General features: G+C 37.9%; 1 protein-coding gene across 1 annotated transcript in view; it reads right to left on the bottom strand.

The window, feature by feature from the left end:
- Positions 1-15825, bottom strand: part of PGM5 (phosphoglucomutase 5) — a 168014-nt gene that overhangs the window by 125428 nt on the left and 26761 nt on the right. Inside the window, exons 3-6 of the mRNA XM_008512759.2 lie at positions 15317-15463; positions 12184-12309; positions 8066-8256; positions 7304-7458 (exon numbers count right to left, since the gene is read on the bottom strand). Of these exons, the coding sequence (XP_008510981.1) occupies positions 7304-7458; positions 8066-8256; positions 12184-12309; positions 15317-15463 (619 nt within the window). The remainder of the gene's footprint in view (positions 1-7303; positions 7459-8065; positions 8257-12183; positions 12310-15316; positions 15464-15825) is intronic.

Below are 15825 nucleotides of genomic sequence, written 5' to 3' on the forward strand. Positions count from 1 at the left end.
TGCAGCCACTAAGGAAAACAGTATGGAGATTTCTCAAAAAATCAAAAATAGAAATACCACATGCTCCAGCCTTTCCACTTCTGGGCATTTACCTAAAGAATATGAAAACACTAATTCAAAAAGATATATGTACCCCTATGTTCACTGGAGCATTATTCACAACAGCCAAGACTTGGAAGCAACCTGGTGCCCATCAATGGATGAATGGATAAAGAAGATGTGGTATATATATATACACATACATATATATATACACACACAATGGAATACTACCCAGCCATAAAAAAGATGAAATTGTGCCATTTGCAACAATATGGATGGACCTTGAGGGTATCATGCTAAGTAAAATAAATCAGAGAAAAAAATCATATGATTTCACTCATATGTGGAAGATAAAAAAACAAACACATAGATACAGAGAACAGATTGGTGGTTACCAGAGGGGAAACGTGTGGGGGGAGGGCGAGAGGGGTAAAGGAGCACATATGTATGGTGACGGATGGAAACTAGACTTTTGGTGGTGAACACAATGCAGTTGTACAGAAGCCAAAATATAATGATGAACATCTGAAATTTACATAATGTTATAAACCAATGTGACCTCAATAAAATAAAAAAATAAAATACATGCAAATAAAACAATATACACAAACCAAAGGATACCCAATAAATACATTTTTGTGGTTATCTATGGGGAGAAGGTAATCAGAGAAAAGAGAAATACATTTTTTTTTAAGAAGAAGAAATGAGTCTCCCATTGGACAAATTATGAAAGAATTGTTCGATGATGAGTGTGGTTAACTCAACTATCTATACCTGAGGTCCAAAAAAGAGGGGAGAGGATGAGACTGGAAGATAAGTGGAAATTCCCAAAAAGATTGGCCACGTGCTAGTTATGCTGGCTAGTCTTGTTAGCCCCGATCTACTCTAGAGTTCCCATTTCATTCAGTGCCCATCTCTGCCCTGTTCTCTTCCTAGGAGGCTGAGCTCCACAGGTTGCCCTCTGGCTTCCAGTTGGGTTTGGTCAATTGGAGGCATCAGCAGGAGATCAGAGGGTGGGAAAAGAGATGTTTGGGTATTTGTACCTCCCTGACAAGTTCAGTTCCTGTTTGGCAGCCTGTCTTTCACAACTCCAGACCTCACCAGGCTATGGTTACCCTGATCCCTTTTTTTGACCCTTCAGTCCCAGGGGAATTAACAGCTTTCTGCTATTGTAAGTCCCGGGGTGCCTCTTCATCTCTTCTTGATTTTTTTGGTTTCCTTAATTAACTTCTCCCATACTTTATGGACCAGATTATTAACTTACTACTATTAAATTCCCTTTAGTAAACCCTTTTGGAGGGTGACATCTCTTTTCTGCCTTGACCCTGACTTAGTCAGCTATGGAGGGTTTCAGAGCAATAACTACTATGATAAAGGGCTTTTTTTTTCTTTTAATATAGGCTATACTTGAACATATTTATCTGCTGAGGCAAAATAATTCCTATCATTCTATAGCAGAAGCAATATATGGGAGACTAGGTAATTACATATTAGCTCATAACACTCTCTCCCACTACTGTCGTGCATCATGACTAGTCTTGGAGACAAAATAGCACAGATCTAAAGGATGCAGCAAGCACCAAGGTCATTGCAGATCAGTAGACACTTGCATACTTGCAGGATTAACACTATCTGTATTCCAATGACCAGTTGCATATGTTGAAGATAAAGCTACAGTACATATTTCAGATTGGGAATTGGCAACAAATAGCTATAGACTTCATTCTAAAAAATAAGCATTTTCATATGGGGTGAAAGAGGCCCAGGATTATGGGCCATTTCTAATCCCAGCATCCTAGCCAGGTCCAGCTGTGTGTTTCTAATCTTTGGTCCTACCAATAACCTCCTCAGAGAGTCCTTCCCTGGCTACCTTATCTAAGCAGGATGTTCTATACCCGCCAATTATTATTGCATCAAGTTCATTTCCCCTGCGCATGTGTTACAATTTGTATTTATATATATATATATATATATATTTATATATTTTTTTTTTTTTTTCCTAAAGATTGGCACCTGGGCTAACAACTGCTGCCAATCTTTTTTTTTCTGCTTTATCTCCCCAAACCCACCCCCGTACACAGTTGTATATCTTAGTTGCAGATTCTTCTAGTTGTGGGATGTGGGACACCGCCTCAACGCAGCCTGAGGAGCGGTGCCACGTCCGCACCCAGGACCCGAACCCTGGGCCGCTGCAGTGGAGCGCGCGAACTTAACCACTCAGCCACAGAGCCGGACCCCGTATTTATATATTTTTTTCTTTACTTGTTATTGCTTGTCTTCTCCACTAGACTGCAAGTTCCACCAGGACAAGGGACAGTGGTCTAGGACCTAGAAGTCCCTTAATAAAGACTTCTTGTGTGAATAAATGGTGAAGCACAAGGGTGGCACAAAGAACAAATAAAATAGAGGATAGAAGAGCATTAATTCTCTTCACCTCCCTATTTGGGAGTGGTGGACCTTATATGGCCTCCCTTGTAGTCAAAACGATTTTCAGATCTGGCTCCCTTGCCCTGCATTCAAGGATGCTGGTCTCATTTGAGGCTGTAAATATCTCTAATGAGGAGGGCTCAAGTCTGTGTGTGCTTGCCTTGTTTTGCACAGCATGCAGCACAGCCCCAAGCACAGATGGACACTTCATAAATATTATTGAAGGATGATGACACAAAGGATTATTTAATACCTTCACATGGGGTAAAGACAGACTTCGGGCCACAAAGATACTTTGAATGTGCTTTACTTCTCAAATCATTTGAACCAAAATGATTTCAGCAACACAGACTCATCTGTAACCACAAATCACACACATTCAGAATGATAAAGCCCAAAAGAAGGCCATTTTCAAGGCTGAAACTGTATTATTCTGGGGTAAATGGAATCCTTGTTTTAGTGACATTGTAAGGGTAGAAATTAAAGACGCTGAAAGTCTTCCCTCAGGGGACAACAATTATCTGTGAATAATGAAAGTTTGTCTGAATAATTCATCAGTTTCAAGGGTGCAGGCCTCCCTTTTTCTGGAATCCCAGGAGCTTAGGCAAGTGCACCATTTAATGTGTCTCAGCTACTCAATTGTCATTCTTCCGGGACCAGGCATTTATAGACACATTCTTATGATTTTATTAATTAAAAAAAATAATAACCTGTGTGGGAACCCACTGGCAAGATAAATTTTGAAGCCTCATTTATTTTACCCAAGAAGAAAGAAGCTTATAAAGTGTCCATCATGAGAAGCCACCTGGGAGCTACACAACAGATCAAGTACCCAAAACAAGTCACGTCAGAGCCCCACAGAATTCTGAATCCCGACCAGCAAGCATGAATAATCCTTTTAAATGATCACTTACATATCAGAACAGGTCCTTTGTGAAATTTCTAAGCAAGGCCTCTGGTTTCTGACTGAAACAGAGACTTATTCGGAAGGGAGGATAAAACGAAATCAAGAACTACTGGGAAATCTCCACGAGAAAAGAGGACAAATAGTTTTTGTTGTCAGAATGAAAGCAGCCTCTCCTGGCCAGGGTTTGGAAAGTTGCCCACTACCCCACGGGAGAGATGGGCAATATTCTCAACTGGTTTCTCAGGGACCATCCTGATCAGGTTGCATTTACTGAGCAGACGCAATGGTAAACTAAATCAGAAGACCTAGTTTCACTTTCTTCTTAGCTGTGCAACCTTGTGCAAGTCACTTAACCTCTCTAATAATTGGTTCAACATCTTTAATATGTTGAGAGTAATGCCCACCCAATTACCTCACTAAATTATTGCAAAGATCAAATGTATGAAAGTTCTTTCTAAATTGTAAGATTCTAAGTGGAAGGTGTTATTATTAAATACTCTTCCACAATATTAAATAACCTCCAGGACACTGGGGATCCTATATGACCGTGGGCTCTCAATTTCTAGTGATGGTTCCATTTTTGCCTTGTTCTCGACAGTTTCACTGAATTTTTTTTTTTTTTTTTTTTTTTTTTTTGGAAAGGAAGGCTATAAGCAAAGGCAAATGGAAAAAAAACATGGAATCATATCTGTTTGTATGTATGCACCTTCTCTTTGGTGCTGCTAGGCAAGAATTTCAAGCTGAGGTTGGTTCATCCTCGTGGACTTGATATCAATATCACCTGAGGGAGAGAAGTAAAGGGCGGGGGCATCCGAAGGTATGTGATTTCCTCCCCTTCGGTGGAAGAATACAAAGTCACTTACACAAATCAGTTACATCTTTAATTACTAGCAGCAAAGAACTGGAAAATTAAATTTATAAAACTATTCCATTTACAACAGCATCAAAATATATAAAATACTCAGGGATATATAAAATACTCAGCAAAAATTGTGTAAGAACTCTACACTAAACTACAAAGCCTACTTAAGAGAAATTAAAATACAAAGTAGGTAAGAGAAATTTTTAAAAACTAAATAAATTGAGAGATATACCACATTCATGGTCTGGAAATCTCAATATTATTAAAATGCAATTCTTTCCAAATTGCTCTATGGGTTCAACACAATCCCAATTAAAATTCCAGTAGGCTTTGGTAGAAATTGACACGTTGATTCTAAAGTGTACATAGATATGCAAACAACCTAGGACAAAGAATTTTTTTATTTGGCAAAGAAGGAAAGAGAGTTGGGGGAGTCACCCGATTTCAATATTTACTTTGAAACTTCAGTAATCAAGACAATGTAGTATGGCATAAGGATAGACAAATGGATCATTGGAACAGAATAGAGAATCCTGAAATAGACCAACATATAAATGGGCAACTGGTTTTTAACAAAGGCACTAAGGGGAAAGTAAATTCTTTTCAATAAATTGGGTTAGAACAACTGGATACGGGGAAAAAGTTAACCTAGACCCTTGCCTTACACAACAAACAAAATTAATTCAAAATCATCATAGACTTAAATGTAAAAATTAAAACTACAACAATTCTAGAAGAAAATACAGGAAAAACATCTTTCTGACTTTGCGGTGAGCAAAGATTTCTTACAGAGGACAAAAAGTATATACTGACCATACAAGAAAAAAATAATAAATTGGACTTCATCAAAATTTAAAACTTAGGCTGATCAAAAGACACCATTAAGAATATGAAAAGGCAAGCAACAGGCAGGGAGAAAATATTTGTAACATATATATATCTGACAAAAGACTTATTACCCAGAATATATAAAGAACTTCTATAATGAAATAAAAAAGACAATCGAATTTTTTGATTGAGCAAATACATTTTAAAGAGGTACATTAAAAAGTTACACCAATGGACAAAAAGAATGCGAAAATGAGCTCAATATCATTACTTATTAGGACGATGCAAATCTAAGCCAAAACGAAATAATATTTTGCACTCACTAGAATGGCTAAAATAAAAAAGAGTGACAACACCAAACCCTGACAAGGATACAAAGCAACTAGAACTCTCACATATTGCAAATAAGAGTGTAAAATGGAAAGCAGTTTGAAAGTTTTTTGTAAAATTAAACATACATCTACCCTACAATCAGCATTCTACTCCTAGATAATTTACCCGGGAGAAATAAAGATGGGCCCACAAAAAGACCTGTATAAGAACACTCATAGCAACACGATTCATAATAGCTAAGAACTGAAAACAACCCAACCCAAATGTCCACCAATGGGAAATTGGAAAATAAATTGTGATGTATTCATACATTGGCATACTACTAACAACAAAAGGGAATGAACTAGTGACACAGGCAATGGATGTGGGTGGATCAAAAAATATACATTAAGTGAAAAAACCAGTAGCAAACAAGTACATAGTATATAATTCTATTAATCTAAATATAGCAATAGAAATTATGACAATCATTGCCTCTGGGGAATTGGAAGGAGGCACAGCGGAAGTTTTTGGGGTGATGAGAATGTTCTATATCTTAATCTGGGTGGTTGTTACACAGACCTATACATTTTCTAAAACTCATTGAATTGTACCCTTAAAATTACTCATTTCACTGTGTATAGATTTAACCTCATGAATGACTTAATGAATGAACAACACCATGAGAAAATAACCACACAAATCCAGAAGGGGAGATTCTGCAGGACAACTGGTCAGGTCTCTTCAAAAGTCATTTTGTCAGTAAGTAAAAAAGAAAAGGATTGTGCTAGATTATAAAAAACTTGAGGGACTCAACCACCAGATACGACATACAGTCTTGGATGGGATGCTGCTTTGGGCAAACCATTCATTAAAGACATTTTGGGGATACTTCAGGGAAATTTGAATATAATCTTAGTTTCAGATGACATAAAAATGTATTAATACAAAGTTGGAGATTGTTGATGGAAAAGAAAAAGCAAGTTATACAGCAATATGTATTTTCAGATTTCTTTTTGGTATTACAAAAAGGCAAATATATTATATATTATACATATTACATATATTATATTATGTATATCACATATGATTTATAATTCATGTGTATATTACATATGTATAGAATGAGATCCAATAGGGAACATAAATTTATCTATTAACACAGGTAACTGAAGGAGAGGGATAGAATGTTTACATTTTCTTATTTTTGTGTTTTTTCTAACTTTCCACCATGCACAAATACTGCCTCCATAAAAATATATGTTGCTTGAAAATATTAGACTCTGAAATTCACTATTATAAGACAAGGTGAAAGACAGTTGGGATGATAGGGCAAGGAGAAAGAAATTGAATACTGTTTGATCTGCTAAGTGAACCTCCTGTTGGGCACTGTCCACACATAGCTCATTTCATCCTCACAACAAACCTATAATGTATCATCCTTGTGTTCCCAGAGCTAATGAGGATATAAGCTGGCATTTTAACATAATATTATCTGACCTCAAAACCCATGTTCTTCCCACCTCACCTACATATTTAGTAAGTTTTATTACCAAACATGGATGAATTATTTACTTTGCAACAGGCACTCCATTAAATGTTTTACATCAATCATTTCATTCCTACCTCCTGTCAATCCATGTAAGGATGATACTATTATTATCCTCACTCTAAAGATAAGAAACTGAGGCACAAAGATCAGACAAGTATCCCAAGTTCCCACAGCTAAGTGGCAGAAACAAGAATCACGTTCAGGCCACCTGGTTATTCACGCTCCTACCCAGGACACTACAGTATGTCTCTAAGTTTCCATGCTTTCAACGAGCTCCCAATGGAGAAGGAAAGAATGAGCGACAGCTAGCACCAAAGAGGACGTGTATATCAGAGGCCACCATGAAGCTTTTCACAGTAACATCCTTGCTTACCTGTCCAGGGCCGTGCTGGTGGGCATACTCCTCCCAAACCCTCGGACCCCCATCTGACGGAAATATGGAATGCAAGGGAGGTTGGCGGCAATGATGGCCAGGGAGTCGGAAGGACTCACAAAGAAGCCATTTTGGCCTAGGATCATATAACGGTCCTGTGGGAAAGAATGTGTGAAAATGATCAGACAGAGGCACCCACAGCTAGCGGCCCATTCCCAAAGTCATCACAAGCCACTTTACTGCCATTCTGGATTTAAACAACCTAAAACAACTTGAATGTGGCCAAAGAAAGCATGGGAAACCTTTTAAATGCCTGAATATTGTAAATCTCAGGATCTTGATGCAACTAGGAACGCGTCCCACTTGTTGAAATGTGGATGACTACCTCAGGCTACAGTGGCCTCCGTATTCTGAACTCACACTTTCCCCCCAACATAATGGAGAACAGGAGTTATTGCTGAAATAGCTAGTTCCTTAATGTGGTACTTTCAACAAAACCAGCTATAAATAAAGATTTATTGCATGAATAATTTTTTTAAAGAAATAACCTCTTTATAACATAATGCTCACCTGGAACTAGGGAAAGTAACGGTTATTTAATTGCAATATTTAGCCATTAAACAGAAGAGCAGATGCAGAGCCAGTTAGGGTTCGTATGCCCCATACACGTCAGCCCAAGATGTGTTCGTTAATTCTCTGGTTTCCAATGCTTGCCTCATTACGTGGTAAAAGGGTCCGCAGGCAGAAAACTTTCCTACTTACCCCGTCAGCATCAAATGCAGCTCCAAACCCATATTCCCCTCCTTTCATAGCTTCCAGAAGGGTTGTTGCATATGTCAGGTTTGGGTCAGGATGCTGCCCTCCAAAATCTTCCAGGGGAACGCAGTTTATTGCAGAGTTGGCTGGGGCCCCCAGCTCATCACACAGGACTTTTCTCACATAGGGTCCCATAACTAAAAAAAGATACACAGCAATGTAAAATCTTTGCAGAGCCCGCCAAGGGTGTTTTGTTCTGGTTAGAACAAGGAAGACCATTTACTAGCACAGGAAAAAAAAAAAAAAGATAAAGTCTACAAGCTTTTTCAAGACACAACACAGAATAATATTTACTTCAAGTACTATTCTTTGGGCGTCTACCATGTGCCAGTTACACTGTAGGCGTATGGAAGATGCATTCAATAATTCAGTGGCATGAAACTTTTCTCCAAAACTTTTCTAAAATGTTGCCAGAAAGAAATCAACTATTTAATAATGATTCATTGTATTAAAAGCTTTAGCTAAACATATGCAAAAGCACTAAAGGGCTCTAGCAATGTTCTTTGTCTCTGCAATCATTTTAACTTTGCCAAGTGTATAATTAAACACTCTAAACCAGTGAGGCATATAAAACTAAGCACACTTTACAAAATAAATGCTAAGGAATAGTGCTTTCCAGTTCAACACACGTATATGGAGTGCCTAACATGGAATACATACGTTAGGAATGGAGGGGATCATTCTCAAGGGACCCAGAGCACAGAGCTCCGGCATTACTGGGCTCTTAGGCTAGTCCCGGGATGAGTCAAATCTACAGGAGAGTGACTGCAATGGGAAGACTAGTGCCATTCAATGTATAGTTATGAAATAATTAGATCCAGTGGCTTAAGAGAAGGAAGGACCACAGATAAGGCCTCGGGAAAGAGGCAGCATTTCTAGGGGGACATGAAGAAAGAATATACATTTGACAAGTGTGCAGAGTGGGGATGCCATCCAAACGGAAAGAACATTATGAACAAGGGAACAGAACCGAGGTGGAACATACACCACATTTGGGAAGTGGCATGTAATCCTGTAAGCTGAAATATATGTAAAGTATAGCTTTCTATTTATTTTCCACTAATACAACACAGACCTCAAACAGTGAACACCTCTTGATTTTGCCTGCCGAGCACCCATTTCTCCTTCCTCTAGTAGCAGCATTGTGGGTTTTCTTTGGAGAAACAATCCTTTTCCCATCTCAGTTCATGTGATCTGGACATGGCTAAATTCCGCTTCCCCCAAGGCTGGGGAGGTGACCTGGGTCTGCCCAATCAGTGTCCTCCATCCCCAGCCAGAGTGATGGGTTCAGAGATGGACACATGATACAAGCCAGGCCATGAGGCTCAACCCAGAAATATTGCTAAAACTATTCGAAAAGAGAAACTGTCTTCCTTCTAAGCCAGAGATAATACTAAAGGAAGAATATGAAAGATCCCTTTCTGGAGAATATGACCAGCCCAACAGGAAGGAACGAAAGAGTAAAATCCATGAAGGATAAGCTCCACACATGGGCTTAGAACTCCCCCCAAATTTTTTTAGTGCCTCACTCTTAAACATGCCAGACAGTCAAGCATCACCAAACTTCTAAGAAATCCATTTAATGTGAGACCAAAATAAAGAGTATAGAACAACCTGGAGAAAATAGGAACTATACAGGGAGAAGAAAACTTTTAAAGTACATATCAGGAGTATCCTAATAGAGATCAAGAAGATATGATAGAATAGCTAACATTGAAAAGACAGACAATACCAAGTGCTGGTGAGAACATGGAGAAACTGGAGCCTTCATACATTCCTGGTGGTGCAAATGGTACAGACACTTTGGAAAACACTTGGCAATTTCTTATAAAGTTAAACATACACTTATCATATGATCCAACAATCTCACTCCTAGGTATTTACGTAAGACAAATGAAATCATATATCCCCATAAAGACTTGTTCACAAATGTTTATAGCAGCTTTGTTTGTAGTAGCCCAAACCTAGAAATAACGTTGATTATATCAGCTGGTGAATGGAAAACAAACTGTGGTACATCCATACAATGGAATACTACTCAGCGATAGCAAGGAATAGAACTACTGATACAGACAGCTCCATGAATGAATCTATGAAACTTCATGCTGAGTTAAAGAAGCCTGAAGCAGAAGCCTGCTTCCACTTATATGGCTTTCTGGAAAAGGAAAAACTACGGCAGCAGGAAGAAGATGAGTGATTGCCAGGGGTGAGGAATAGAGGAATGTTTGACTACAAAGGACCACAAGGAAAGTGAGGGAAACATTTTATATCTTGATTATCATAGTGGTTACATAACTGTATGTGTTTGCCAAATCTCATCAAATTGTATACCTATGAGGTGTCAATCTTACTGTATACAAATTATACCTCAGTAAACCTGACACTAAAAACAAAGATATGGCATTTATGAAACATAAATAGGAAACTATTTTGTAAAATAGATTATTTGGAAAAAAAGTTTTGGGAAATTAAAAATAAGATAGTGAAACTGAAAATCTTAAAGGAAGGACTTGAAGATAAAATTGAAAAAAATCTCCCAGAATGTAGCACAAAATAAAGGGAAGAAAAATGGTTGGTGGCAGGGAAAAATTAGATAATTAAAAGATCAATCCAGTAGGGCCAATATCTAAACAACAGCCATTCTGGAAAGAAAGGAAAGAGAAAATAATGGAGGAAATCATCCAAGAAGTAATTCAAGAAAATTTCCCAGAATTAAAGGACACAAGTTTCTAAATTAAAACACTCCTCTAAGTGCCCAGCACAATAGAGGAAAATAGTCCCATGCTAAGATTAATCATTATGAAATGTAGGAGCACTGAAGATAAGTCAAAGTCTGTAAAAGCCTCCAGAGGAAAAAAACGATAGATTTCATACGACAGATCAAAAATCAGAACAGCATCAGACTTCTTAAGTTCAATACGAATGGCTGTAAAGCAACGGATCAATGCCCTCAAACTTTTGAAGGAAAATAACATCCAACCTAGCTTTCTATATCCAGACAAGTATCAATTAAGAGTAAGCATAGAAAAAAGACATTTTCAGATATGCAATGACTCAAAACATTTACCTCCCATGAATTTTCTCTCACAGAATTCTGTGAGAATGAGTTCTACAAAACGTAGGAGCAAATCAAAAAAATGTAGGACAAATACTCCAGAAGTAGGAGAGTCAACATGAGACAGGGATAAAGGGAGTTCCTAGAATGGTGATAAGGGGATATTGCAGGATGACAGCAGGCTCAGAGAGCAACCAGCACAGAGCAGAGCAGAGCAGAGGTCTCTGGGAAAAGGAAGTGAGAGAAGGTGTAGACGCTGGGAGAATATGGGAGTCATAGTGGTAAATACACTTAACAAACACTAAACAATGAGAAAACAAGACAATTACTAATCCCAAGGAAATAAAAAAATGCAATAAAAAAATGTAATGACAATGTTGTGCATGGCTCAGCAGTGTTAGGATACTGTAGACACTGGCTAGTGATTTCACCAAAACGACGATATAATTAGTTTAAGTGTGCTTGGATTTAGTGAGTGGAGAGGGCGAAAAAGAGCTACAACCTCATCTTCTAAAGTATGAAGTCAGTAAAGCCCCAAACTGAAAAATCAGCAAGGAGCAGCATATTCGTGGTATTCAGTAACAGGGAGAGACATACTTAAAAAAACACAAAAGCTAAAAGTTTAAAAGAAAGAAAGCTTTCTCTGGAAAGCAGGTAATTGGGGGAAGGAGTTGGGGCAGAATTTTTTCATAATAAACTTTGAACTCTTTGTTTAAATTAGGTGCATGTACCACAATCAAATGTTTTTTTAATGACTACGGTTTTAATATATCCACTCCACACTCTTCCCAGGCATCGCCTCAAAGACATTTGTTCCACTTTTGTTTTCATTTGCATCAAAAGAGAGAAAGCAGAGCCCTGAAGTTTTCCCGAGCATTCTAAATATCTGAACATAAACATAGTGTCAATATCTACAAATCCAACGTTCCTCATAATCCCTGAAACCCAACAAGTGTAGAGGTCTCCCTAACATTTCCTCCCTGTCAATGGTAGAAGACCACGACCTTACCTCCGTGCATCGCATCTACACGGATCTTCAGTTGACCCGGCCCAGTCAGTAAACTCTTAATGGCATTAAAGTCAAAGATGGTCCGAAGGAGGTTGAGATAGATATCCACCGGGTCCACTATCTCCACTAAAGATAGGAAAACAAAGGGAAACATCAGTGACCAGATCCATGAAGGACACTTGGAAGCATAACAAGGAATCACGACTCAGCATGAAATTCTGATCACAATCCCAACATAATCCCACATACTATGTGGGAAGCAAAGCATCCATTTGTAGACAAAAGTCACAAATTGAAGCACAATCAAGATGTTACAACCTTTTCAGGTGATCAACAGGTATAAATAATATCAAGTTATAAATTCTTCTTTACAAGTGAAAAATCAACCACAAGAATAAAGTAGTTAAGATAAAACTGTGTCTGTTATCCCTACTCCCACCTCCTCTCCTCCACCTCCCTCCTCCAAAATGCACACACCTCAATGCTAAGAGGCATCTTGGCACATCCAGGTACCCCTCCTGTGAGGGTTGGCCAAAGAATGACTCAGCTGGTGTTAAACAAATCAAGGAGTGACCTCAGCACTGACCCCTATTTTCCAAATGCCATTGTGCCAACTAGATCCAGATTCAGAAGTGGTGATGAAGGATATACTTCTGACTTTGTGTGAAGTCTCTTGCATGCCCAATCTACTGAAAATTTCAGGGCAAACGCCAGATATTTAGAAACCCTCATAAAACACAAAGGTTCTCCAATATCCTGCACCACCCAGTGCCCAGGAATCCAAAGCCAGTCTCTTCCATTTATCTGACAGATACATAAAACCCAGAGTACGTTACATTTTTCTAATGTGGCAGTTAGTACATAATTAATACTCAGAATGTACTTTACCTAGAAGTAGTAAATATTTGACTCTTTAGACACTAAAATTTGTCCACCAGCCCTGCTTTTTAAATTTGCAGTTAAATTTTGAAAATTGTGTATACTTTTTTTCAAATTTTTCAAATACATACTACTTTGGAATCCTGAAACTCTTAAGCTGCACTAAAGTTATTACCAAACCACTTTTTAATAATTTTCAGTAAGTCCAGTTGAAATATGGATGAGATTTTCATATGTAATGTGAAACTACCCCTTCATCTGGTCAAATACCCATCTAAAAATATTTTTCCTTGCACTTAAATCAACGTGGTACTTGTGTCCATTCAAATATAACATAATTACTTTTAAGGGACACAGATAGTTTTTAATCATCTTTTGACATGAGGAGGATATTAATCTATAAAATAAAGTAATTAAAATTAATCTATATGAACTATACACCTAAAAATGGTTAAAATGGCAAACTCTGTGTTATGTATATTTTACCACAATAAAAAAATTAACATAGAAAATAAAAGGTTATGTCCTGAATATGTTAGAAGTCAGAAGTTTATACTCTACAGTATAGGATAACATTTTTGGTAGTTTCACTCTGGTTCTTTAATTCTTGAATCACTTGCCTAAATACATTTGGTATTTATAGCAGGTGGCACAATACCAAACAGAAATGTAAAAAGCAAGTAGAATTCCGTGAAATTTGAAAGTTCACATCACATGGTTCACGCTCTTGACCCTTTAAATAAAAGGCCAAGGACTGACTTGTTCCCAATTAAGTCAAGCCTTGCTCAACATTTAAAAAAGCAAGAACACAGATCTAAATTATCCCAAACAATTATCTCCAAATTCCTCTTGGAGCCAGGGAATCTCTCTACCCACCTCCTGGTATCTGAAGTATTTTAGAAAACTCATCAAACTAGCAATGTGGCTGCAGCAATGGGCCTGAATCTGAGCTCACCAAAGATCCGGGTCTCTTGGACAACTAATGAAATTGTGAAGACATCAAAAATAAATAAATAAATATAACTTCTTCCTATGATAAAGCCTGATTTTTCTCAGTCATCTTATTTTCCAGTCCTTCCAAATGTATGTAATCAAGCATGTTTAAATATTTTGTTTAATATAATATATCCCTTGCTTTTAGTTGTCTCATTATGTAGGGGTGTGTGTATGTGTGTGTCTGTGTGTGCACATGCTCCCAACTAGCTTAATAAAAGCAGGCACCATTGTTTCCAGTATCACATGGCTTTCAATTAATTTCTGCTGACTAGCTAGGCAAACAATTGATTCAAAATCTTTCAAGAAAAATGTGGCAGAGTTGGCCCAACACTGTGACTCCAGAATAGTGCATTTCAAGCTCTTCTCTGACCCTAAAATACCATGTGGCCATGAGCCACGTATTTCATCTTTTTAGCTAAGTTAAATTACGTGTAAAATTTAGGATACCATCTTAACACTAACTGCATTTCAGCTTATAGGGGCATTAAAAGAGCAAAAAAATGTTAGTTTTATTGCTACTTGCATGCCTTCTAGGAAAAGGCAATGGGATAAAATAGAAGGGGGAGAAATGATATGCATCTACATGGTATTAATTTTGTCATGTGGTTCAATATTAATATATAAAATGAAAGGCTATAATCTGAGTACTTTAGAAGTTTTATTCACTCTACAATGTAGAATAATATTTTTGGCAATTTCATTCTGGTTCTTTAATTCTTGACCCACTTGCCTAAATTCAGTTGGTACTTACTGAATTCCTTTGTAAAATCTCCTAACATGGTGCTTGACATGGAGCAGATAATCAATAACTGTGCATTGAATCAGGCTGAAATGTCTGGTTCCAGCTTGGAAAAGAAACGCCTACGTTCCATGGGAAATTTCAATAACTACCTTATTTGGTCTCTGCTTAATTATCCAAGATATTCTAGCACCTTCACCTTATTCGCTTGAAAAAACAAAGGCATATTTTGGCAATTCACAGCTGATTCTTGGGACACTGTCGAAGAGTCAGCCATGAAACTTTTCCTATGTCGAAAATTATAGAGCGTTTGGAAAGTGGTTTTTGAAAGGTGCCAGTTCTGAATATCTTGGCTGCTCTCCTTTCCCTCTGCACCACGTTCAGATTGCAGCTATTTATCAAGTGTCACTCCCGAGACTGCTAATTCAATTGCTTTCATGTGTGTTCTCCCCTGCAGAAACCAGTCAGCCCCATCCACCGAGTTATTCTGACTTCTTCAGAATATGACCTCTCTATTACCTCTAAATGGTTTGAATTTGTTCTCCAGGTCAAATTCTTGTCTTCCTAGTCGAGAGAGGTCAATTCGAAGATCAGGGCATATGGCATATTCCTCAATTGTTTTGCTGATCTGATAGATTTTGTCTGAGACGACATCTGGCGCAGGACCTAAAATTTGAAAATAATGCATCACCAAAAGTAAATTTTTTAAAAAGTGTCCAGAACTTCAATCAGAGAGAAATGTTAGCTCCTCCTCCACAAAGCAGGAGAAAGATTCATTTGTTCTCCAAACAATGGACAACGTTCACAGGTCAATTAGCCTTGATATTTCTCAGGCTGTATTCTCGCGCTATGGAGGAAATTTGGTCAGCCTCACCTGTTCTATGTAGGCTAATAACCTACATCTTTGTTTGTTTTAATCCACTTCTAAGCAATGATATGTCTTCCCTAAAAATAGTATCACACCTGCCAGGGAGACCCGCTTATGTAATCAGCTTTATTCAGGATATGAGGCACAAACAGGATATGCA

This window comes from Equus przewalskii, chromosome 22, assembly GCF_037783145.1.
Source record: "Equus przewalskii isolate Varuska chromosome 22, EquPr2, whole genome shotgun sequence".
NCBI lineage: Eukaryota > Metazoa > Chordata > Mammalia > Perissodactyla > Equidae > Equus > Equus przewalskii.